Source organism: Magnolia sinica, chromosome 7, assembly GCF_029962835.1.
Source record: "Magnolia sinica isolate HGM2019 chromosome 7, MsV1, whole genome shotgun sequence".
Classification (NCBI taxonomy): domain Eukaryota; kingdom Viridiplantae; phylum Streptophyta; class Magnoliopsida; order Magnoliales; family Magnoliaceae; genus Magnolia; species Magnolia sinica.
This window is the reverse complement of record NC_080579.1, coordinates 15,008,827-15,036,497: the sequence shown is the minus strand read 5'-3', so window position 1 is coordinate 15,036,497 and position 27,671 is coordinate 15,008,827. Positions and strand designations below refer to the sequence as shown.

The following is a 27,671-nucleotide window of genomic DNA, read 5'->3' as shown; positions in this document are numbered from 1 at the left end:
TCTCAGCCAAGTTTCGAGTTGAGTCAGCAAGTTTTAGAACAACATTTCTGGCGGTATTGCTTTTCACCGAGCCAAATCACAAGCAGGATGAGAATGGGAAAGTTTCACTCTTATCTCAACCTTAGCCAACTGTTCCTTGGAGACATTTTGAACACATCCTCTCTCTCAATAGCCAGAAAGCAATGAACATATCAAAAGCAGCGAGACAAACAAAATACAATTTGTATACGAAAAATATCCAAACAAACCCATAACAAAAAGGATTTTACAGTCCTATAAACCGATAACAAGATTTCATTTTGAGAAGAAATTGCACAAACACAAACACAAAAAGGAATACGGAGTTCATAGAAATAATACTAAAAAAATTAGATGGTTTTCGAAGTCTGCAATGCTGTGTTCACCCATCTGTAAAAAGACGAATGCCTGCAATGTAATCCCTGACTGAACAAAGCACAGTGACTGTTTCAAGCCTGGAAACAGAGAGAGAACATCATGTTACTTGCATGTCAAGAGCACGAGATTATGCAAATTCGCAATGACAGGAGGAGCAAATCTGTTCCTGATACATATCTGAGCCAACAAGATGCAATTTGTGTTTGACATGACACATAATATCGAACCTGCAATAAGTGGGTTTCCATTTTCTGCTTTATCTGCCCCAAATCAAAAGTGGACCTTGGGAAGCAGGAACTACCATACATATGCTACAACATACTGATATCTCATGAAACATTATAGGTCCTGAGCATCAGCAAATGTACTGTCGACTCTGGCACAAGGTGTTGCAAATGCGGAACCATGGTTCATCAATCCAGATCATGGTTTTAAAAAACAATTATAATACGGCCATACGGCCATATTGTAACTGTATCAGTCCCCACCGATGATACAGAATCAGCTGGAAAAAAGGGGCCATGTCAGCCAATAGAAGCTGTCCCCATTTTTCTTTGTTTGAACTGGGAAGAAGCTTAGAAACTTATTCTATACTGGATCTAGGTTTATTTTTTGGCAATTGAAACACAAGATTTGAGTGGGATTTAACTACTCAAAGCAAAATGAAATATTTTGGCAAAAATCTGAAGAACAGGTAAACCATCAACATATAGTCTTTACATATTCCTTTCACTGTAATTCAATGAAATGCACCATAATCCATCAAATTATGCTTGATTTGGGTTCAATCAAGGCCTAATAGATTTAACTTTCAGCAGGTCAAAGGAGGATCAACATTCTTATCAAAGGATGCCATTTAATACATGTTTTAAAAAAAAATACATAAAGTAAAAGGTAAATGGGCCCCAAAAAAAAAAAAAAGATAGATTCCAGTGTTTTACATCTTTTCTTATTTTCCCAATAATTTGTCAAGATTTTCCTGGCAAAACGTTCAGCTCACTGCATTCCAAGAGACAAGAAAGAGCAATACAGACAGTAATCTTTTAATACAATTTTGGGAAGATCCAATGGTGATTGGTTAGCTAAAGATGCAAAGTGCTTCAGGTGGTATCTTGGTGGTGTGGGACACGGTGTAGACACCCCACCTGGGGCTGACGGACTAATCAGAGCACTGTAGGAACCTCCATAGAACCCTAAATCCCAACCAAAACATAAGCTCAAGTCCAAGCCCAGGCCCATTAGTTTCTTCTTCTTCTTTTTTCTGAAGACACAGGGTGTCCCCACCTCATTTTTGAACTGAGACTAATCCCTACGGATACACACAATCACCCACAACCACGTGTATTGGGTAAAGCCATTAGTATTTAAGACCACAATAAGGCAAAACTAAAGTGGATTAGAGGAGAAATACCACCCCACAAGGGGTCCTGCAGAAAATGTGTCCCATCCACACATGGAACCCCGCAATATTTTATTGCAGGGTTAGGTGGGGTGATGACAAAGCACGCATGCATCGGGCAACTCGCCATAGTTGGAATGACCCCTCTACCCTCACTTTTGCCCAAAATTAAACTCTTTGCCACCCGATCCAACAATACACATTGCGCCACATGGCAATCCCATTCCAACAACCAATCCCAACCCTTGAAGCCCTTTTGACCCCTAGACTTCCTATGAATTACCGAAAAACCACCCAAAGTCCATATAAATACCCTCATTCCTTTCCATTTCTAAAGCATCTCATATCTTCCATATTTCTCACTTCCCATCTCTCACCCTTCACCACATACACAAGCCCATCCATCCACGAAGGAGAGAGAGTAAAAGGAGAGGAGCTTCTAGCCCACGTTAGCCCAATCGAGCCCAACCAAGCCTAACCCTTAGCCACCTGAGCCACCCAAGGGACCGATCCGATCCACTCAAATTAATCCTTGTGACAAACCCATTCACCCATTTGCTACACTCCAATTAACTTAATTCATACTTGCATTAGCATTGTGCATCATCATTTCCACTCCAAACCCACCTGCTCGTCTAGTAAGTCCAAGTATATGCTCTGCAGCTCGCCAGTATACCGGATCTTGCTCATTAAAAACCCGGATCGACTAGGCTTCGACCACTTCTCCAAGTGGGGGAGTTCGGGTAGACTTGTCTGACTCAGTCCATCGTTTGCAGTAGGCACCGCATTGCCACACGGCATTCCACACACAATTGCATCATCCGTGCACAAGAGCTAACTTAATCCCTGATATTTCATCTTGTCTTGCAAAGTAAAGACTGTATGCTTGTACGGGCAGAGAGGATGCCTAACACCTTCCCTCTTTGTCACGTTGGTCCCTTATCCAAAATTTTCGGTCGTAGATTAGGAGTCATTTTAAGACAAAATCCTATAAATCCTATGATTCCTTCTCTTAAGATTTCTACGGGGTTTAGTCAATTATGGAAATCTGAGTAATTGGCTTGTGCCAACTTCAAGTCATATATACAATATCCCAAGCCATACAAACAACAGCCTACGAAAAGGCACCCGTAAGCGCAATCTGCCCGTGATCGAGCATCCACACACGGATGCGCTAGTCAAGTTAGACTGCCAAGTCGGGGAATTCTTAGTATTAATCCTTTTCAAAATTTTGAATATTGGCATTAGGTGGGTTCTTTATGTTGTGTAAGGCTCAAACAATCCAAACAGAAGGCAATTGCTTTGGGAGAATGAGAAGAACAACAATTTGTCTACGAAAAGTGTGAGTTTTCTGATTGGATAGAGGATCGTTAGCTTATCGACTTTCTACTTTGTTGGTTCGAAGTTCACTTAGTCCAACCTCCAAGACGGACTCACAATGTCTAGAATGGATAGGTTTCCCTATCTCTCCTGATTAGCAAGAATGCTTTACAGGAATCATTCGATATGCTATGGCCTGCAGTTTCGGATCACCGCCCAATAGTTCCGGAATCTAGCGAAATTCACGAGGGCCAAAACCATTCAACTTTGAGATTTTGCCTGGCTGGAAGATGCCACCTTCAACCTAATGAGGACACCGACCATTTAGAGTATACCAAAGGAGGAGGAGATCGGCCCAGCATTCACTTTGGCTCGATGACTTGTACATGGGCCCGAGTGGGCCGTACTGAGGCCTTGAAGACCCCACATGCATGTTCGTGCATCTTCAAAGACCCTACACTAGGAAGATGCATGTGGGTTGCTTAGTTGAGGAGTCTTGACCGTCAGATCACGAGGATGCGATGATCAGACTATTGGATTGTGTGGATCCTTCGATCGGACAGTTGGATCATTGTGATCATGAGTGTTTAGATTAGCATGTTTTATGTTTTTGTTGATTATTCATAACTTAGGATTAGCAAGTTTATGTTTTGTGGTGTCATAGGACAAGTGAGACATTTTTATTTAACTGAGTGTTTTTTTTTAAGAAATCTTTCCTAAGAGCGTCTTTTTGGAAAAAAAAAAAAAAACTTTTTAAGACTATAAAGGAGGACGTGCAGCCCTAGCCCTTAGAAATTGAATGAAAAGCTCTCTTTTGCTTAGAAAAAGTATCTTCTCTCATGTGAAGTGAGATCAGATCCTCTTATGAAAAGAGGTTTTTTTTTTTTTTTTTTTTTTTTTTTTTGTGAATCTAAGGGTGTGAAGCCCATTATCTTATTCTTTTCTCTCGTTCTCTACAATCGAGGTATTTTCTTATACTTTCTCCTTCTTCATCTCTCTCAATCCCTCTTTACTTCTCTCTACCTCTTCTTTTTTCTTTTGTTCTCAACCAAAACCCATCCCCATCATATCCAAAACCCACATAAACCTAACCTATTCATACCAGACGATTGTACGGACCAAACCCTAGACCATATATCCGTACAGGTGTGACTGCACGTCCGTCCGTGCAGCCAGCCCTCCCTCTCTCTCTTTCCCTCTTAATCCTTGCTCCTTTTCCCCTTTAAGATCCCCAACCCTAAGCATGAAACCCTAACCCAATTTCCCAGTTCTCAAAACCCAACGTCCCCACAAACCCTAATTCCTAAATCCCCGAATCCCTAATCTTAGATCCCCAACCATAAATCCCCAAATCTGAAAACCTAAACTTATTTCCCCAATTTCCTAACCCTTGAATTGCAACAAATCTGCCCTTTGAACTTTATGCTAAGTGTGAGAGTTCCAATCTCTCATGGGACCTAAGGTTTTCATGTTGATATGATTCATACTCATGTCAGATTGTGATTTTATCATAAATCTGAATTTTATTGCCTCTCTGGTACTCTTTAGATCATGGTTAGATAGAATGTTGTTAGATTTGATTTACTGTGATGGTGGTTAATCTGTTAATAATCTCCCGCATTCAAGTAGTTAAATCACACGTCCTGCATCACAACCCTTGAGTCAAAGATTGGTGAGTCGGGTTTCAAGCGGAAGGTTGGGCAGATCACAAAGTTGTGCTCAAGCTCAGATGGTTAAAAGAGAAATTTAAAGAGTGGGTGAAACCGTTAAAAGCATAAGGGGCTCGATCGAGGGGAAGAAAATGACATTAGAAGCTATCCAGTGTATTGATGGTGAGGAAGGTCCCCTAGGGGAGGACAACATCTTGGAGATACAGAAGTTGAAAGTTGAGCTTGCAAAGCATCTCCTTCAAAATCTGTTGGAGGAAATGCTATAGAGCATATGGTTAAAAGAGGGTGACAAAAACACCAAATTCTTCTAAAGAATTGCCTATGCTAAAAGAATGAACCACATTCACAGCTTGATAAAATGTGTGACACAATTCTAAACTTCTATTTGAATTTGTTTTCAGATGAAGGATGTAGCAGACCTTGGCTAGACAATTTCCCTTCCAACCAAATCAACCTGAGTTGTAAAGACCTTTTGAGGAGGAAGAGGTGCTTCAAACGATTAGAAGCCTTGGTAGAGACAAGACCCCTGTCTGTATGGCTTCCCAATCGCCTTCTTCCAAGTTTTTTTGGAGGACATCAAAAGGGAGGTCGTGGCTTTTGTTTCAGGATTTCATGCGAAGGGGAGACTGTCAACAGAAAGTGGGGCATCTTTTATCACCTCAATATCCCCAAAAGAGAGGGGGTTGAGTGTTTGAAAGATTTCCAGCTTATCAACCTCATTAGAGGCCCTATAGAAAACCACACCTAAGTTCTTACCTTGAGAATCCGCAAGGTTTTGGGGGCATTATCTTAGAAACTCAAGGAGCATTTGTCTTTGGAAGACAAATTTTGTGGAGCCTATGCCCATGAATGCACTGATTCCTAGTTCAAGTCAGGGAAGGCACGGATTATATGCAAGTTGGGTTCAGAGAAAGCCTCTGACTATGTGGAGTGGAAATTCCTGCAACACATGCCTGGCAAGCTGAGGTTTGGTTCTAAATGAAGAATTTGGATAGGGTGTGTATTAGCACGGCACATTCCTGTATACTCATGAATGCCCGAGAGAGCTGTGGCGAGGTGAACACCCTTCCCCCTTCATTTTTATGAAGGCAGCAGAGATACTCCACAAAATATTTAGACACTGCAAGCAACATGGGCCTCGTTCAAGGCCCTGAGGTCAAGCAGGCCAATGTACATCTCTCAACACAGTTCACCAGCGATTCTCTTTTGTTTTGAGAGGAGATTCAGCCTCCCTTACCCCACAACCCTCACCTTTGACCCTCACTGAAATTCAATCAATGGAAGGCGCACCCCCCCCTGTTGCTTATAGTCGTAAGCCTGAGCCAGCTCAGTGAAGACTTCAAGAGAATACCCTCCAGCCAGACCACAACCTTTTTTATTTTTCTTTTTTAAATTCTGAGGTGCTTTGAGTATCTCAGGTATAAGAATCAACATCCAAAAAAGTGAATCATTGGAACTACAGCTCAACGAAAGGAAGGTAGAGGCCTTTGCCCAGGAATTTGGCTGCAACTGGAAGCTTTCTAGGTTCGCAGGCTTCAAACTTAGAAATCTTCCATTATCTTATATGGGTCTTCTTCTTTGCACTGGAAAGCCCACCAAGCATCTTTGGAGCGTTGTGGTGCAAAGAATAGAGCTACTGGGGGGAAATAGCCTAACCTATTCTTTTTTTTTTTGGGCGCGCGGGGATGGTGTGTCTGATGGGATGAATTACGCTAATCAATGCCACCTGTGCCAGTATGCCCCTCTATCATATGTCGCTAGTCCACCAAGCATCTTTGACAAGGCATGGAGAGCAAGAAAAAGTTCCACTTAGTCAACTAGAAAGAAGTGTGTACATCTAAGAAGGAAGGTTTTGGGATAAGATGCTTGAAATCTCTATGAATTCAGCACTTTTGGTGAAATAGCCATGGAAATTCGGAGAAGAGATGGGTGGTCTTTAGAACCGTACCATATCTAATGAATATGGTTCCAAGGAAGGCAGTGGGTTCCCTGGATCTTCAGTTCAGTATGGGGCCACGGGGTTTGGAAGGCAGGGCTGAGGATCCTTCATTCAAAAGGGAGATATCCTTTATATTGGGAGTCAATTCTAATGTTTGGTCTTGGCTAGATGGCGGTGTGGAGATCACCTCTGTGCAAGTGCTTCGGTAGAGGTCAGAGTCTATTTGCCTCATTTGGAAGTCTGGATGTCCACATTGGGTTCTTGTGTTTGTCTGTTTAGTAGGGAAGAACAAAGTAGTCAACATTGACAATTTAAAGAAAAGAAAATGATATTCCGAAAGGGTGCATCTTGTGCTTAAAGGATGAGGAAACAATGAATCATTTGTCCATTCATTGCAAATTGATACATCAAATTTGGCGGAGATTCCTTAGATTTCTTGAGGTGGTGCAATCTCATATTGGCCTGGCATGGTGGAAGTGATGTAAGAGAAGGATAATGCTTTGGACGATATCTTTTATTGTTGTGCTTTGGGTAGTATGGAATGAGCAAAACAATTAGGTTTTAAGGAATTCTTTGTGCCCCATGAAGTGGTATTCCTCAAAGCTGAGCGGATTGCAATTGAGTGGGCAGGCCTATGCGTCTGAGATCTTTGGGACTGAGTGTGAAGGTTTTGTAAGGGGGTTGTGGGGCTTTCCTTCCCCTTTTGTATTTGGATGATCTCTCATCATCCTTTGTATAGTTTCTTCTTTTCTTTTTTGAATAAAAATTTCAGTACCCTTCACAAAAAAAAAAAAAAAAAAAAAAACAATTTAAAAAAGGCCAATATGGGCCTGGTATCATCTGATACTGTCCAATACACCTTGTATTGTATCATTTTTGGGCCTAGCAGATACACCCCCACCTTGGATGGTGGATGCCCCAAAAAATCCAATGTTATAAGATGCTTGCCCTTCAATCAGCTGGAAAGAAGGATTAAAAAAAAAACCAGAGGTCAGGACATACGAAAAATGGGATGATTTTGAGGCATCCCATCAGCAGTGGGGCCATCAGTGCAAGTCTGGATCACCAAACCACATCCTTCCACATGGATGGAGTGGACCCTATCGTTCATGATGTGTAATTTAGGTGTTTTGTACTTTTGAGGATAACCATCATGTTCTCTTATGAGCCTTGTGGGTTTGAGAAAATACCTTGTTCGCAATGTTGTTGGAGAGCCAATCAAGCCCTTCATACAATCCCTCACCAGTTGTAGCGCATGCACTTTGGATGTACCTGAGAAAAAAAAAAAAACCATGATTCCTGAATGATGTCAACTAAAAGATCCCTAGTTATTATGGAACAAAATTCAATCTTTATTCACCAATGAATCAGACCCAAAATATTCTTGCATATAGTTGTGAACAGCCCTAGCTATTCAGACACAATACCATTACATGAGAACTGATCACCTAAGACCGGTCTCGTAAGCTACAACCCAGTCTCTTCTGGATTTTTGTTTCTAGACTTGCCCTTGAAAATATCAGATATTTGCAAGGTTGAAATGCTTACTTTTACCCTTGAAATTATCAGATATTTTCCAAGGGCAAAATGCTTGTCAAAACAGGCCATATGCTAAGTTAACATATGACCAGTCAAGGATGGTCAATTCTCCTCGCAAATGTACTAGATATGATACTACGAAATCCACAGGATGAGCAAAATAGCAAGGAACTTTTACTACCATTAACAAATTATTAAGAGATGTATGGCAACATCAGGCCCTGATTTTGTAATGGTGCCTGTGGTTAATTTATCCAAACGGTTGATCTGATCAGTCCCACTGCGCCCTAGAACTCCAATGGAGCAATGTTAACCATTTAATGCAACCCGCAAGACATGGTCCCCCACTCGATGGCGACTTGCAAGGCCATGCCCCAGAACTCCAATGGGGCAATGTTAACCATTCGAAGGCGACCTGCAAGGCATGGTCCCCACATTTGAAGGAAAGAACACTAGCATTTGGATGGCTAGGATCATACAATCTAGGGGACTTTTTGAGGGCACAGTCCATCATGGTGGGGGCAATCAGATGAACAATCTGGAACACCAATTCATGGGACACAATTACAAGAACTCGGTCTAGAATATATGATACATATCCTCAGGCCAAGGATCATATATTCCTCTTGAGAGTTAGATCCAGGGCCAAAAACAAAAACATAGAAGCACAGATAAAAGTAGGTGAACTGTCGGGTTTCCACTCTAGACTCAATTACCCAAAATGTCAAAACTCAATTGAGTCTCAGGACTTGACTCGGTTCGATTTATGCCTCAACCAAGGTATTCAATAACGGTAATGGTGGGCATAACAGCCACTGTAATTACCATTACGATAGGGGCATTACGATAGGGGCAGTAACAGCCATTACGGCCCTATTATGGCCATTTTTTAACTGTATCGACCCTATTACGAGCCATTATGGGCCATTGTTTCTATAACAGCCATTACGGCCCCATAATGTGTAACGGTTCCCACCGTTACCGTTGCGTAACAGCCATTACGTAACTGTTTGTTAATCCCTTGGTTTCAACCTTACAAACTTTTTACAAGTTTCAATAGAGTCATTAAAATTGAGTTCTATGTCAAGTTGGCTCAATCTTTAATGAACCAGTCAAGTTCCAAGTTGACCCAATGAGTTATTAGTCTAAGATCATGGTTCTGGATGTTGGTATCAGTCGGTGTATCAGCCCGACGGAAAAAATGATAGGATACAACGTCGCGTATCGGTATCGGGGTCATATCGGCCTATATCGGTCAGATTTATAAATAAATAAAAATTTAAAAAAAAAAAAAGGAAAATATTAGAAAAGAAAAAAAAAAAAATGAGATATCCAAGAATCTATCTTTCTTGTGTTTTGACAATATATTCAATGGTATATCGGACCATTCTTTAATGAGAATGTTGTCTGTCAATTTGACTTGCTAAAGATCAACTAAATGGGTCATAATTGAACACAAATCAAGCATGATTTGGTGAACTAGGCCCATTACATTGAAATACAACAAAAAGAAGATGAAAATATAAAAAAGAAAGTGAAAGTTTACCCTTCTTTCCGATTTTTCCCATAATGTTCTACTTCGCTTCAATTTGTCAAATTCCATTCAAATCATTAGTTTTCGTCCTAAGACAAGTCTAGATCTAGCCTAAAATGAGTTTTAAAGCTTCTTTCATGGTTTACATGGAAGAGAGAGAGAGAGAGAGAGAGAGAGAAGACATGAATGAAATTTTGAAAAAGAAAAAAATCAAAATTGAGCTTTTAAAGGCGTATGCGCCTGTATTGGCTGTACCAGCCCTGTATCGGTGCCGATACATACACCACATATCGGCCATTACTGGTCAGTTTTTTTTTTTTTTTTTTTGTATCAGGCCGATGCAACCCCATATTGCGTATCGTCTCGTGCTGATACGGATACGATACGGCCGTATCAGCCGATACGATACTGATATGTCTATGTATTTCATCCTGATAAAGACTCAGATAGTGCTCATTTTTGTGGAAAGAAAGAGCACTTTACCAGTGTCGCTGGCGTAGGGAATGCAAGCCAAGCTTATCAGTGATTTCAGCAGCATTCATTGCATTAGGAAGGTCCTGCTTGTTAGCAAAAACAAGCAACACGGCCTCTCGCAATTCATCCTGCAACCACCCCAACCAAATTCTATGTTTGTAAGATCAGACATCAGTCTCCAAAAAGAACAGTTTTGGACGGGTAAAATTTCTATAGGAATAGGATCCCAGCAAACTATCCAAACAAATATGACCTTTCCCATCCCCATTTACTACTTTTGAAGGGAACATTTACCTCATTAAGCATCCTGTGGAGCTCATCCCTTGCCTCAACGACACGGTCTCTGTCATTGCTGTCAACAACAAAAATAAGGCCCTGTGTGTTTTGGAAATAGTGCCTCCATAGTGGTCTGATCTGTTTTCAGAAAGATAGCACCGTGGAACAGTCAAATAGCATGAAAATATATGAATGCATATCAGCAGACAAAATGAAAAGAAAGATAATAGATATTGCTCGCAGCCATATCAGGAAATCAAACATAGAAGAGAGAGCAAACCTACAAAGAGTAATAATACATCAGCAGATGCAACTCACACCATTATCTCAGCTATTTGCAGGTGATACATTCACAGATGCTACTAATGGCACAAAAAACAACAGCAAGAAAAAAGTATGGGAAAGGGTAAGACGGTTTTTTTTTAATGTAGGCAACAGAATTTTATTGAGAAAGGCAGGAGACACCATCTGTTAAGATAACGGATAAGTGACACTGGCATACATCCGCTTCTTGTCCAGAGAATTAGTCAAAGAACCATCTTACCATTAAGATAATGGTAGGAACTAGGAAGATATCTATTTAATGACCATGATTGTGATGGTTATAAGAAGTTGAGTAGCATGGATGGATAACGTGAGAATTAAATGGCAACAAGTGCCATTCCAAAAAAAAAAAAGGTTAAGGTCAAAAGTACACGATCCACCCGATATCTATTCCCTACTATATGAGTGACCCTTTTTACATTCAAAAAGAGGTTCTGCTTTTTGTATATTGATATAAATTATATAATTGAAAGCAACTAAACATGATTTGACAGAAACTATGCAAGCATCTGGCCCAGAGAAACAGCAGCAAATAGTGTCCAAAATAAAATATCTTAACAGTACAATCACAAACTGTTAGTATATGTACATAGATTTACCTTATCTTGACCCCCAACATCCCAAACAGTGAAGCTGATATTCTTATATTCCACAGTTTCTACATTGAAACCTGCATTCAAGAAGCATAATACAGACAATCAATAACATGGTTGGATGCTTCGACAAGCCTGCAATTTAGTTCAACTATTCATTCCAAAAATATATCTATACAGATTAGATACATATAAAATGATACATGTACTTCTTTTGCTAAATAGATATATATATATAGGAGAAGCATAAATAAATAAGCAAAATAAGAACCATGAGAACAGAAATAAACAATAAACAGTATTTCTACATATATTTCCTGCATTAAACAAAGTTACAACTGCTGAAATGTGACTTCCAGGTATTGTACCTAAATAGAAATGTCATTAGTAGAGAACGCACTTCTATGGTTAAAGGCGGAAGACCTCAGAAATACGCCTCCCTTTAACCAAGGCATTACATTACAGTATTGGCAGCTTGCTGACCGATATAATACGGCCCTGCAATGGCTAAAATTTTCTTCCTTGGGGAAAATCTCAAAAATTATTAGTAAAAAATATGAAGATCCCAAATCTGTATTCTGTTTTGTTTTTGGGAATGTATTTGATAGTGTAACTAATTGTTATTTGGTAACGATGCCATTGTCAGGCAATGTCAGCTTGACCTACTGAAAGTCGACCTAAAGGGCCCTAATCGAACATAAATCAAGCATGATCTGGCAGATTAGAGCCCGTTACATATAAATACAACCACACAGAAAGATGGAAAATGAAAAAAAAAATGATGCTTACCCCTTCTTCCAGTATTTCCCAAAATGGGCTGCTCTGCTTCGGTCCATCGAATTCTACTCAAATTTTGTGTTTTGATCCTCAAAATAGGCCTAGATCTATTTAAAATTAGTTTCTAAGCTTCCTTCATGGTTCAATGAATAAAGTAGAAAAATGAGAGAAAATTTTGAAAATAAGAACTTTCATAATGGGCTTTGTGGTCATATTGGCCTGTAACGATCCTACCAGTATCAGCCCCATAACAGTGCTGATGCACCTGTATCGTCCGATACAAGCTGATACAGCCCTTTTTTAAATTATGGACTGATTCATCCTGTATCACATAGCGGAGGTGATCATTCCCTTTACATAACGGCCAATACAACCATAGCAAAACCATTTTTCTAATACCATGCTTTTAACACACTTAAGTATTAGATATTGACTCGTCATTTCACTTAAGGGTTCACTCATTTCACAAATCGAACACTTGTAAGTGTTCATGTGGTGCCACCTATGTGCATTTTGTTACCTCAGCTCACAGTCAGAGGATGCTTGGTAGGTGCTGTCTTTGCGGCAGTGTCGTCAGGGACAGAAAGGATTATGTTGCCGAAAGCTATCCCTTAATGTAGTGCTTTCCAGTGAATCTCCAGCAGCTCAAAAAACTGTACACCACACTTCTCTGGAAAAAGAGCAATGCAAGAAAAGATGGTCCACATTTTCCTCATCTTGCAAGCACAGAATGCATCCGTTAGGAAGGATCATCTCTCTTTCTTAGGATCTCATTTTTGCCAGCCAGCCAACCAAACGTCACCACCCTAGAAGGGCCTGGGTACTTCCAAATGAAATGGGTAGTTAACCAAGTTTTATGAGTGAAAGCATTGTCTGCACTGTTGGAGAGGACAAGACTATGTTGGTTCCCAGAAGAAAAGTGATACATCCATATCTTTTCATCTGGACATAGATGGGTCCAACAGAAACAGATCAGCAGGGGGCTGAAATTATCTTACTAAATAGGGTGAAATTTTAGAAGAAAAAAGTATATATACATTTAATAAAACATGCAGCTGACCAAGTTATGAGCGGTCGTTAAATATTTGTAGGGTTTTCAATAACACTAGGGACAATGAAGAAGAAATTAAGAGACCATAAATTGCTTTACAATGATATGAGCAGTAAACTAGCTTGTTTAATTGAAGTGAGCTATAAACAGGTTCCCATGCTGCATGCCGAACCCCAAAGACTAGGGAAAAAAAATTTGTTTTATTTTTTTGGTATCAATATCAATTCTTCATACTCCTAGGGGGGATAAAACATGGACAGGACCAGACAGTTGCAGTGTTTCAGACTGGACCTGGAAACCAAAACAGGTCAGATCACTGAAAAACCATTTTGGTAAAGGAACTATTTGAACGATCCTGGTCAACTGGTACAACGGTCCAGGTAAGGCATTCCTGCGGTCCAACCGTCCTGGTCAACTGATCAAACTTGTATTATTTTGGCTTTATTCATCCATGACATTACACAGACATCACGGGTCGGACCTATTTGCACCAAACCACCCAAAAAAGTGGACTGATATCCAGTCCAAGTTTTGCTTGAAAAAGTGAGCATAATTGTTAAGGCTAGTTGCAAAAACCTTCTACCTAGATGCTGCTCCCACTTCTACTCGTGCTTCAGACTCGCAATCCCACTCCCGCTTCTAGCAATTTATACTTTTGAAACAGAAGCTTCCCTGCTCCAGCACCTGAATCTGTTCACTTCCCACTTCACACTTCATGCAACCATATGTAGTATGATAGACATTTCTTGGTGTTTAGCTTTTACGTAGACACTTTTACTTCTAGGTTTTTTGACATGTCAGGCACTCAGACACTCCTCAACACGGCATGAAATTTCAAACTATATAGGCACAAATGGTCCTGGTGATGTCAACAAAAAGTGCCATGTGTTATACACTTTAAGTGAGGTGTATAGACATCCTCCATAAAGTTTCTTGCATCTATTATCTAATTTTTTGTTTCATAAATTTCCTTTGTCAAGCCTAAGGTTCTCACACCTTGCCTTCCAGCGTACCTCCATTCTCTTGCTGTCAAAATAATTCATATGGACTCACTCTAACACTATGTTTGCGTTATGCTTTTATTACAAGTACATGACCCACATAAAAAAGAAAAGAATCACAAGTCTTGCTATTTTTTTGCTTTTTGTTCTTTTGTTGGGTTCACCAAAGCTTTTTAAGAGAGCAAGTAATGTTCATACAAGCTAAGTGACTGCATTCCCAGCCTGGGCAAACAAAATGTTCAAATCCTGCAGCCAGAGGCCTGATTTCAACACTTATGAAAGTAGGACTTGGCTATGAATTTGCCTGATTCAACCCATCTCCAAAACTTGGAATCAAGTGCATTGGCTTGAGAAGGTGCAAAAGATCCATGAAGCTGATAATCTCTACATCTTTGAGGTTTCTCCTAAAGGTAATATTCCACACCAAGGTGTTCCGTAACGGTAACGGCGGCCGTAACGGCCACCACTGTTATCTTTACAATATGGGGCATAACGGCTGTTACGGCCTCGTAACGGTCGTTACGGTCTCTCTTTTTTATTTTTTTATTTATTAAAAAAAAAAAACCCCAAAAAACCTATATCTGCCCCATACGGTTGATCAAAAAGTATGAAAAATATGCATAGGTCCCATCATAGACCATTACAGGGCTATTATGGCCTTTACAGGGGATGTAATGTGGTGAACGGCAATTACGGGTTATTTTTTTTCATAACGGTTGTTACGGCCGTTACGACCCCGTAACGTGTAACAATTGTCACCGTTACCTTTACGTAACGGCCTTTATGGCCCCGTAACGGCATTTACGGCACACCATGTTCCACACCATTTTCCAGCCAATAACCTCAACACAATCTTTCACAAGAGCCTCGAGACGAATAGCAACTCTGAATAGATCTGGAAAACCAATAGCCAACTTACCAATGCATATCCATTCATCTCACCAAAATCGAACCTTATCGCAAACTCACCCCACACTTGATTGTGGTCCCCCATTTTGTTATTGCTGACCACACCTTGGATTATTTACACCTAATCAAAATTTGGATCCCACTCTGTTTTCCATACTGTAATTTTTCGCATGAACTCTTCTCCATTGCGCCTCTCTCAATATCAAATCTCGACCCCACTTGCGAAGAAGGCTCCAATTTTTGTCCCTAGTTCTACCCAACCACAACCCACCTTCACCCAACATCTTCTGCATATACCCACCTTACCAAGTACAGTTTCTTATGCTCATTGCAGCTTGCCAAAGGAAATCCACTGTATTTTCTCGGGCCTCTTTCCAACTGCTGAAGACATTCTAAAGAAGGCAGGCAAATTTGTCAACACTAACTTCATCAGATCGATATGACCACCAAGGGACAGGTAGCCTTTCTAGGAGGCTAGCCTTTTCTCAAATTTGCCAATGGCAGGGAACGAGGTTGAGGTCACTGCCACTCTTAACTCCCAGGGAGAGGCCAAGGTAAAAAAAAGTACGAAAAATTTCCCACGCTTGCAACCTAACAAGGAGACTACAACTCAACCTGATTGACATCAATCATCAGTTTCAACCCCAACCACCATGCTGTCTCAAGATCACGTCAGCCCCAATAGTGCTTCATAACTTCTGAGAATACCTTTGAGGTTTGGGATCTGCACCACATGAGTGTCGCATAGGATTTGTGTTGTTGGCAAACTACAAATGCAATATGGAGATACAGGAACTGACTTGGAATCAGTTGAAAAGGCAAACTCATCTGCTTTGCTAAGCATTCTGCTCAGACCCTCAGCAACAATCGAGAATAGGAAGGGGACAAAGGATCCCCTGCCTGAGTCCTCTAAAGCTAACAACAAAACCACTTGGAGATCCAATGATGAGAATTGAGAATGAGGTCGAAGAGATACATTCTCTAATCCATATATGCCCTCTTTCACCAAACCCCATTCACTCAAACACGTAAATGAGGAAACCCCAATCCACAGATCATATGCTTTTTCCATGTCAATATGGAAAACAATTCTATCCTCCCTTAACATTCTCCTTTTTGGATACATTCGTTTGCAACTAGAATAGCATCTAGGATCTATCTTTTAGAAACAAAAGCTCCTTGGAAAGGAGATCTTATCCTCAACATGAGTCTCTTCAACCGCTCTGCAAGGACTTTTCCAATAATTTTATACAAACTCCCAGCTGAACAGCCTGTTTTCTACTATCGATTCTGCCTCTAAGCTTAGTTGCAAGATCCATCCAACTAGGTCGAATCCCGATTTGTACTCCCACTCCCGCTCCTGCTTTCCTACCTATTCATACTTATTTACATTCTGAAACAGATGCTTCCATCACTCCCACAACTAAGTCCGTAAGCTGCTTCACTTCATGCTTTGTTCAGATATACCCTAGACTTCTTAGGGATCAGGCAAATAAAAGAGGCTCTAGCAAAAAACTCGTTGAAGACCTCCATAAAATCTCCCTGAAAAGCATCCCAGCACTTCAGAGAATGCTTCAAGAGCCAATGCTTTTGCGCTCAATATGGATGGGAAACTCACCCGTCAATGCAATTTCAAGAGCCAACGCATTTTTAACAAATTTATTTTATCAAGAGATCATTTTGTGTATACGGAGGTTTCCCCGTGCCTATTTGTTAGGCCGGGCACGTTAAGACACTTTGACACTAGGCATCCATGCCACATAGGGGTGGCAACAGTCAGGTCAGCCTGCAGGTCAACTGACTTGACCAGCTTTTGAGGCAGATTCAGGCCAAAAAATGCTAAATGGGTAGCAGGTCTGGCTCAAGGTAGAAATGAGATCCATTTAAGTAAATGGGTCATGCTTGGGTTGAACCCTACCCAACCCAACCCAGCCATATAGGTTATCAATCGGTCAGGGCAGATGACCCGGCCCGATCCAACCCAAAACCTAAAACAAAATAAAAAGGAAAAGTATAGATGATTTTTTTTTTTTTTTAATGTGAATGTATTCACTAAATTCATTGATTGTAATCAACCTCTGTAAATAGACTATTTCATAGCACTTGATTGTAATCAACCTATGTAATAGCCTATTAAATAGCGCATGTGGGAGTTTTGTGCTCTCATTGTCAGTTCCAAGGCTGGATAAAGGAGGTTGCATCAAGTTGGCAGCCATAACTTCATAATGTATAGAAGACCCCAATTAGTAGGGATAACAATTAGATGACGATGATGATGTATGTTTCTCCAAAAATAAAAATAAAAATTGTGTTTCTCCAAAATGATGATGTATCTAGGTTGTGCATAACCTTAGCCCCATATTCCATTCTTAAACCTGAGTCGGTTCCAGTCAGAGGGTAATGGGTCGTGGGTCAGGTTTGGCTAAAAAAATTTGCCCATTTAGTAAATGGGTCAGGTCGAGCCTGACCCCCACCCACACATACCCAGGTGACACCAATGTCTTCTGCCTCGATCATGATAAACATGCTTTTCTTCAAATTAAAATAAAATTTAAAAAAAAAAAAAAAAAAAACATGTGCCACTCAAGTAGCCTTTTCCAGATTGTAATTCGGCATGCTGGATCTGTTTCGATCATGATTCAATTCGATATCCAAACATGCCGTTGATGTCCAATTTTTGTTCTCAGGCACCAAATGCGCCAATCTGAAGCAATTAAAAACTAATATGGAAATCTAACCACAAATTTCTCATCCAGAAAGCACAGAGAATGCATAGCTCTTACAAAAAGGCTGATATTGTTCAGAAATGAGACCCCAAAAAGGATGAATTATAAGGTCCTCGCCTGAGGTTATGAATAGTTTCCCAAGGCCATGAATTCCTGAAAGAAGGCATATAGTCCCACGATCCACAGGGTTGATCCGATGGGCCCCAATGCAGATGGATCACGCCCAAAAATCTGCCAGAATGGAATATCCTCACCATCCAATCTTCAGCCCTCTTTCCTTCGAATCCAGATCATTACAAGCATACTCTAACCCTCCATTCAAAATACACGGATCCAAGCGCTAGGATCTTCCAACCTGGATAGCACCCGTCAGATCAACGGCCTGGATCACTAGACAAGGGATCCCACTCGTACAAACTCAAGGCCCAAGGATACTGCGTCTATCCTCGGGCCGAGAATCACAAAATAATTGCAGCGAGAACCTAAAAATCCAACGGTCAGATGGAGATCATGAGAGAGAGAGAGAGAGGAGGGGGTACCGATGGTGGGGATGGTGGTGACGATCTCTCCAAGCTTGAGCTTGTACAGAATGGTGGTTTTACCAGCGGCGTCGAGGCCCACCATCAGGATTCTCATCTCCTTCTTCGCGAACAGACGGCTGAAAAGCTTCGTGAATGTCAGCCCCATCGTATCTCTCGAATCAGATCCGAGATTTTGAGAGAGAAAGAGAGATCTGATCAGATCTCGGAAGGAAACGAGAGGAAGAGACAAGCGTTCTCTCTTTTATATTGGGAAGAACGGACATGAGCTAAGCTCACACGAGTCTCTAAGCAAGCACATGTGCCAATTTGACCCCACGTGTGCAAGATCGTATCTTCAGGTGCGCCACACTTCCTAGAAATCCTGCCCTGATAATTAGGCTCTTTGATTCCTCAGATGGGCCATCGTGTCCGAAAGAAGTGAAAAAAATGGCTTTCACGGCCTGATGGAAGGCCTGTGTATTGCACACGTGTGCCATGTTGGCATGTGTGCTTTCGGTATGGGATTAACAGACTTCATAAGATAGAGCCTTATGGCACCATCCACGTGGCGTGGTAAACGGTGGACAGGGACCTTGCACCTGGTAGACCGCACCGTCAATGGCCTATGAATTAAAATTCACTCAAATGAAACAATCATCTTACCCATCTGATTGGAGGCCTTCAAATGAAACGGTTGAAATGTAAAGGGAATCAAGCCCTTGCCAGCCCATCCGTTGAGAGCGATACACGAGTCGGGTTAGCTCGGTCAGCTCGCCCGATTCAATTCGGAAAAGTTCGACTCATCTCAACTTGGAATTGAATTTGGATAGAGTTAAACTGGTTTTTTAAGATTAAAAAATTTTCAAGCTTTCTAAAGCTCGGCTCAACTCGAACTGACTTGGATTGAATTAGCTCAGTAACTCAGCTATTTTGATATAAATATTACTCCCTGTGTGTTTAATGAAATGGCTCAATGAAGTGTTGGCAAGGAAGGAACGGAGATGTTGGCTATTTGATTTTGATGATGCTTGCATGGGCATTTGACTTTGATAGTGTTCGATAAAATACATATAAAATATTGTTACTATCTTATATTATGTGAGAAGTTGAATATGCATTCAACTTATCTGAAAAAATGTTGAAGAAACTTGGACTTAGCTCGAACGATCTGAGTTGTTGACCGAACTGAGCCGAGCTAGCAAGATAAGCTCAAGGACCAAACCAAGTTGAGTTCGAGCTAAGGTTATCTAGCGGCTGAGCTAAGCTGAGTTGTGCCCGGATTGACTCAATTCAACTCATGTACAGCTTTAGTTAATATCATGAACGTGGCCTAGCCTGGTGCATGGTCTGGCTAGGGATCCACATCAGGCCCATCTCCGATCTATAATAATCCCAACCCCGTGAATTGAAACCCAGTGGCCCAGCCTGGCCCATTGGACCCTTGAGGTGGACGGCCAGATCCACCTTACCACCAGCCACATGGACGGTGGAGATGCAGCCAACATGAGACTTACCTGCTGCAACTGTACCAATGACACCTAAACAGTGATGATTGACCATTAAAAACCTCTTGTGGGCCAAAAAAACATTGGATCAAGCTGATCTTTGATCGGTCCCGTCATCCATGTCTTTGTGACCTTCTCAACAAGTTGGATGGAAAATAAACATCCCGATGGTCCCAAGGAGTTTTTAATGATAGGCATTCAATCACACCTGTTTCCTGTGATGTAGTCCACCTGAGATTTGCATTTTGGGATCATGACTTAAAATGAGCTGTAAAAACGGATGGACGGCGTGGATGTAAGGTACATATATCACTTCGGGCCCCACAGTCAGGGATCCACTGAAGCCGCGTCCATGCTACTCGGAGGCCAAAGTGCACCGGCAATCCGCGCGCGTAGAGATTGAACACGCATTCAATGAGGCTGTGACTGTGGGAGCTATCTTGAGGCATGTGTTATAAATCCACGCCATCCATCAGTTTTTCCAGATCATTTAGGGGTGATACGAAAAATTAAAGGATATCTGAATCTTAAGTAGACCACACTAAAAGAAACAATAGTGATTGAATGCCTACCATTAAAAACTTCCTTTGGTGCAGAAAACTTTTGGATCAAGATGATATTTGTATTTTCCCTTCATCAAGGTCTGTTGACCTCATGGACCTTATCAATAGGTTGTCACGAGAAGTTTTGAACGCTGGCCATTTAATTACTACTGTTTCCTGTGGTATGGTAGACCTGAGATTTGTACCTGCTTTATTTTTAGGCTCATGCCCTAAAATATCCAAAAAAGAAATGGATAAACCGTGTGGATGTATACAACATACATCGAGCCTTCATTTTTGGGCTCATGCCTTTAAATGATTCGAAAAAATGGATAGAACACGTGGATATACAACACATACGTCAAGGTGGGCTCTGCGGTCACAGCCTCACTGATGTTGGTGTTTCCCAGGCCTCGCTGAATCCGCATCCGAACTGAAGAGGTGAGGCACATGTGTGCCAGATGCAACCACTCCGCTGGTGGGAACTGGCCCTGGACCCCTGGTCAGGTTGGTCCATTCAATGGGTGAGGGCCACCGCATCGAATGGCCATTACCCAAAATTTTCACTGACTGGACAATCACATCATCAACTGTGAGATCTGCTTGTTGAATCTACACCATGGGCTAAAAGTCCAACCGTCCATTCGCCGTACCAGAGTCCGATTGCCCAATTTTTTGCTACGTGTAAACACCCCATCTTGGAGAGAGAAGACCATTTTATTTTTTATTTTTTTACACACGCACACACACCCCACACGCACGAATTTCACCACCTATGGGTAGAAGTGGGCATCAGACCGAGTCGGATCGGATTCGGCCCAACCCGACCAGATTCGAAATTTATAGAACCTGATCCGAACTCGTTCCGATCCGGGACCGAGTTTGGATCATCTAATTCGAACAGATTCAAACGTTTGTTGACCTGAATCGATCCGAGTCCGACCCGGTCAGGAAAACCGAGTCGGATCAAATTAGGAAAAGCTTGAATCGTTCGTTTTTTCCAACGACATTAAAATCATTATATCAGTGTTCCGTATGGTGTGATCTACTTGATTATTGAATTCACTTAAAATTTAGTATCAACTCCTTAAATGATCTGAAAAAACTGATGGACGGTGTAGATAAACCAAAAAAATTCACAATGGGCCCACATAGTTTACCCAGTTGAATAAAAACTATTGGTATGTAGCTTCTTGAAGCTTCACACCCGTGATATAACTTCTTAGAGAAGCTTTATAAATGCTATTTGTAGCTAGCACCAGCTAGCCTAAGAAATTGGTCCGTGTAGTATACTCTTATTGTGCCGAGTAAACTCGGTTGGACCCACTACGAATGCATGTGGTTTATCCACGCCGTCCATTCGTTTTTCTAGATCATTTTATGGGTTCAATCTAAAATTGATGAATACACAAAGTTTAAGTGGGCCATACCACTGGAAAAAGTGAAACTATTGATTTCAACTATTGAAAATTTTTTAAGGCCCCCAGTATGTTTATTTGTCATCCAACCTGTTCATAAGATGAGAAGGACATGGATGAATGAAAAACACAAATATCAGCTTGATCTAAAACCTCTGTTGTCCCCAAGAATTTTTCAATGGTAGATTTTCAATTCACACAGTTTCCGGTGGTGTGGTCCATTTGAGGTTTGGATATAATCCATTGTTGGTATAGAGACCTAAAATCATGTGTTAAAAGAAATGGACGAAGTGGATACATCGCACGAGTGACACAGTGGCCCACGGAGTTTACTCAGTACGCTTACCGTACTGAGTTACTCAGTACGCAGTCCGCTTCCCTACTCCCTAGCGTATTGGCTACCTGTTGTGCGAAGACAACACTGACGCTCCTCGATCTCCGAGTTGTGAGAACGGTTCAAAGGAGATCAATGTTACATCTTATGTGGGCCCCATAGTGATGTATTTATTATATCTACACCGTTCATCTATTTTTAGAGATGATTTTAGAGCATTATCCAAAAAAATGAATCATATCCAAAGATCATCTGAACCACACCATAAATAGCAATAGAGATAATGATTTCACCGTTAAAAAATTTGTAGGGCCCACTATAACGTTTATTTTACATCCAATCTGTTTATAAGGTCACAAGTAACTGAATGAATAGGAAAAATAAATTTCATAAGATCTTAAGTACCAAATGAAGAGGAAAAACAAATTTTGATCCAAAATAATATGACGCTAGAAAGGGTTTCAATGGCAGACGTTAAATCACCTACTAATTTTTGAAGTGTGGTCTAGTTGAAGGTTAGATCTGTCTTATTTTTTGTCTGAAGCCTTAAAATAAGCTGACCAAATGGATGGATGGTTTGGATATAATACATACCTCGTGATCAGACCCGTTACACCGGCCGATCCAATCAATCTACTTCCGTCAACTTCGGGTATGACCGTCAACCTGCTACGAGTACGACTCTCTCTCTTTCGAATTAAACTATACACCATTTCTCTGTATATATTCCTCTCCAACAGAGAAATACCATGAAGCTACAAAACCCAACAGCAAAAAAAGAGAATTTGATCTATCAAAGAACATTTAATTAGCCTTCTTACTTTTTTTCTTCAACAGAGACAGAGAGGCAAATATAAAGAGAAATAGATAGATATAGAGATAGAGTTGGGCGGGACTTTTTGGCGCCGAACGAAAAGCTTAGGCGATGAAATTTTTGTTTAGATATATATTTACATCCGGGTCGGGTTGGGTCGGGTCGGGTCGGACCATTTCGGTTCGAGTTTTCGGATCGGTTCTGTCTGGATACACCTCTATCCGAACCTGACCCGAAAATGATCGGATCTAGATTGGCAAACTCGATCAGGGCCGATCTAAGCCGTCGGTTCTGTTCGGAACGGTACCGAGTCGGGTCGGATCGGGTCGGATCCACCGGATCGGGTCCAATATGCCCACCTCTACCTATGGGTACTCGAACGCTTAAGCCGGTGTTGAAACTCGTGAGAGTCTACCACCCGAGTAAGAGTAAGGACCCGAGAGAGAAGACCATTAGCTGTTTACCAGCCGACAGTGACCTGGCACCCTGCGTGGCTGGTTCTTGACAAGTATTCACCTACGTGAAAATTTCTTGATGAGTGTCCGGTGGCCACCATGAGCCGAAAGTTTCCTCGCATATATAACTGGCAGCGCTCTCTCCTCTTTAATAAAGTACTACACCAAAATCCTAAATTTAGAACAGTTTGTCACTGTGATTATAGTATTCCACTCGTATTTATTGAAAAAGTTTTTTAGCCTAAATGTATGCCCACTTCGAACGGCCACATATTTAGGACTGAAACCATACATGTTCAAGACAAGCAATATACACATTAGAGTATTTAACAACTTCCAAAGACAAGCCCAAAGGATGACTGACATTGAATTGCAAATCTGTCCAAACACATTTACAATCACATTTCAAGTTCCGGACATCCTTCATCGCCCAATCTTCTCCTCAATCAACCCTAGTTACACAAAGTTGGAGTCATCCCCTCAACTCTCTACCATAGAGTCAAGTATGTCGTAGGGTATAAAGTGCTCTCCATCTTTGCTAACCTTAAACAACTCTTTTTCCACCGAAACAGTCCATCTGGGGGAACCTAACATCCCAATTATATGGTACCTAGAGAGATAACATGTACCAATGTTCCCAATTTAAGGCGGTAAATCACGTATCAGCGACATGTCCTCTCGAATCAAACTACTTCTTCAGTCTAGTTGAGTGTCAAATTTTAAATTATTGACTCGAACACTAAGATACCGATAAGATAATTGAGGTACGAAAAAAGATAGGCAAGACAGGACTTGGGTATGAGTCTTCCTCAGAAGACGAGCTAGAAGAGTCAAATCCCAAAAGGAGATGGCAAGGCCAGGAGATAGGTCACCCTCTTTCTTCCACACCAGTCAAGTTCACCAATGTTGGGTTCATCCACCTAGAAAAGAATCCCAATCCTGTCTTGCCAAACCGTAATCATAGTCTCATCCTCACAGAGTTACCCAAGGAACATGTGGGCAAGGGACAAGAGTTGCCCCACCTTGATTGGACCTCCATCATGGTGCCGTTAGAACTGCAATAGCCCAAATGCCTAGGCTTCAGAAATGAAGAAGATTCTTTCTTGTCTAACATTAAGTCAAAACTTAGCCCCCACTTCATCATGATGATTAGGCGCGATGGATCAAATCCACCCATTGCCTTCTCAAGCGATGCCTTCCAAGGGGAGGGAGTGCAAGGCATCAATTGGTTCACGATCCCCATGACGGTTGGTTGACCGTCCAAATGTCTAATAACGTCCATGTGAGTAGTCATCAGCACCTCGAGCAAAATCAGGGCAGCTCCGGATTCGAAGTGTCGTCCTACTCGGGGACCAACAAATTCAAAAATCTAAAAAATAAATAAATAAATAAATGCATAAAATCCAAAAATTGTAAAAATAAAAATAAAATAGCAAAATAATAATAATAATAATAATAAACCCAAGAATAAAAAAATCTTCAAAAATCGGTTCAAAATACAAGCAATAAGGTGTTGGACTTGTTCGACGAGCCGCATGGGAATTGAAGTCGATGTCTATGATTTTGACGTAGAACTAAACATTGAACTCATGGGTTTGAAAAAGATCAAGGATGAGGGAAATGATGATCTGACTTTCAAAATCGAGTTTCTCCTCAAAAAGTTCAATTCCAAAGCTAACCTTACACCTATCACCTTTGAGGTGATCAATCTCAGAACCTCCGAGAATCTTCAGGAAGTACACATTGGAAAGAACATGTCCCTCATTGATAAGTAGATGATGATCGAGTTCCTAAAACCACGATTATCAAACTTTTCCTTCTCGTATGAAAACATGTCTAGGCTCGATGAAGACCTGACTGTACATCATTTTGTTATGAAGCCTAGAATCAAACTAGTCAAGCAGAAGTTGAGAAGAATGCAACCAGAATGGATCCTGGAGATATTGAAAAAAGCGATCAAGCAATACAACATAGACTTCTTAGTAGTATCCAACTACCCAAAATGGCTCACCAACATCATCCTTTCTAACATCTTAGATTTTTGCCAACTTGGGAATTAGACATCCTTGGGCGTTAACTTTAATTTTTCGATTTAAGTGTATGTTCGTACATGCAATCCCACGTGCTTAGAATCAAAAGGAGTGATTTTTGATCCACCAAAACCATCTAAAAGGGCGGAAGTTCGAATTTTATAAAGTGCGGCGGTGCTACTATAAAAAAACATAGGTTTTTGGACAAACCCCAGTGGTGTCACTGCGAGAACGACAATGCCACTTCCAAAATTGGATAGCAATTGGCGGTGACACCACCACCTATTGTTTAGAGATAAACAACACGGTCATCAATTTATAATTTTAGTATTTAACTTTAAAATTTTGTATCTCCTTCAATACAATTCAATTTAGTTGATTTAAAAGCCAGATCGAATCTTGATAAGTCTAGTTTTATAAAAATAATTAATTAATTAATTAAAAGGGGTTAATTTTAGACTTTTGGAAACTGTATAGGAAACCATTAGTTTTAGACAACTGTTACTTTTAGAATTTTTAGAATTTTTATGAAACTCTAAATGGAATAATAAATTAGACTTGATGATGAATTATAAGAAAAATAATACAAATAATTCAATAACTAAAAGTTTCAAAAATATTACAAAGAATACACCTATTGAAACTGAAAATTTCTGCAGATCATGCTCGTCACCTTTGCTGTAGTCGCATTTGTTGTGGGCTACTCCATCTATTCTTTCCAGACTATGCTATTAATCTATGTCAGTGGTGTCATTCTGACGACACTAGTTACCGTTCCCAACTGGCCATGGTTCAATCGCCATCCGCTGAATTGGTTGGACCCCATTGAAGCAGAACGGAATCCAAAGCCTCAGCCATTGGCTTCGAAGAGGAAACCATCTTCTAAGCATCATCAGAAGTAGGTCTTGAAACGGAACTTGATTTATTGTGGTTTTCAATTTTATGCAAAGCCGTAATTGGAACTCTCGATCTTTAGTTGCTATTTTAGTACTATATGATAGCAAAAAGAAACATCTTTGCAATATTATTCGCTTTAATAATTGGAAAGCATATGAAACAAGTAGGTTTTGATATAATAAAAAAAAAAACCGTGGAACCGATCCGAAACCGAACCGTTTTTCACAATCCAGTTCCAGTTCGGTTCTATGGTGCTAACGGTCCGGTTCCGGTTCCAAAAACTGTGGAACCGTTAGGAATAGTTCAGTTCCGGTTTCACCCTGGAACCGGACCAAACCGACCCGTGTGCACCCCTACACGAGTCGAGTTAGCTCGGTCAACTCGCTCGATTCGATTTGGAAAAGTTCGACTCATCTCAACTTGGAATTAAATTTGGTTAGAGCTGAACTGGTTTTTAAAGATTAAAAAACTTTCAAGCTTGCCTAAGCTCGACTCAACTCAAACTGACTCGGACTGAATCAGCTCAATAACTTAAGCTATTTTTATATAAATATTGCTCGCCGAGTGTTTAATGAAATGACTCAACAAAGTGTTGGCGAGGAAGGAACGGATATGTTGGCCATTTGATTTTGATGTTGCTTACCTGGGCATTTGATTTTGATGTTACTCTTTAGGTGTTTGATGAGATACTTATAAAATATTGTTACCATTTTATATCATGTGAGAAATTGAATATACATTCTACTTATTTGAAAAAATGTCGAACAAATTCGGACTTGCTCGAACGGACTGAGTTGCTGGCTAAACTGAGCCGAGCTATCAACACAGGCTCAAGGACCAAACCAAGTTGAGTTCGAGCTGGGGTTAGCTACTGGCTGAGCTGAGCTAAGTTGTGCCAAGATTGACTCAATTCAACTCATGTACAACTCTAGTTAATATCATGAATGTGGCCTAGTCTGGTGCATGGTCTGGCTAGGGATCCACATCAGGCCCCTCTCCGATCAACCCCGTGAGCTGAAACCCGATGGCTCAGCCTGGCCCATTGGACCCTTAAGGTGGACGGCCAGATCCACCTTACCACCAGCCACATGGACGGTGGAGATGCGGCCAACAAGAGACTCACCTGCTGCAACTGTACCAATGACACCTAAACAGTGATGATTGACCATTAAAAACTTCTTGTGGGCCAAAAAAACATTGGATCAAGCTGATCTTTGAGCGGTCCCG

At 40.9% G+C, this 27,671-nt stretch overlaps 1 protein-coding gene across 1 annotated transcript; it reads right to left on the bottom strand.

Annotated features, from left to right (window-relative positions):
• Window positions 1-203: 203 nt before the first annotated feature.
• LOC131251122 (ADP-ribosylation factor 2-like) lies at window positions 204-18,699 on the bottom strand. Its single transcript, XM_058251643.1, has 6 exons — window positions 18,468-18,699; window positions 11,471-11,541; window positions 10,566-10,685; window positions 10,281-10,399; window positions 7,915-7,996; window positions 204-473 (listed from the first exon to the last, which is right to left on the bottom strand). The coding sequence occupies exons 1-6, from the start codon at window positions 18,613-18,615 to the stop codon at window positions 468-470; spliced, it is 546 nt and encodes a 181-aa protein (XP_058107626.1). The 5' UTR covers window positions 18,616-18,699; the 3' UTR covers window positions 204-467.
• Between the last annotated feature and the right edge of the window lie 8,972 nt (window positions 18,700-27,671).

Bases quoted from the DNA above. Each gene is read 5' to 3' on its own strand.
- LOC131251122 (XM_058251643.1), bottom strand. From the start codon at position 18,615: ATGGGGCTGACATTCACGAAGCTTTTCAGCCGTCTGTTCGCGAAGAAG. The intron at 11,542-18,467 runs GTACCCCCTCCT...TCTTGAATGCAG, and splicing joins CACCACCATCCCCACCATCG to GTTTCAATGTAGAAACTGTG. The intron at 10,400-10,565 runs GTAAATGTTCCC...GGGTGGTTGCAG, and splicing joins TCCACAGGATGCTTAATGAG to GATGAATTGCGAGAGGCCGT.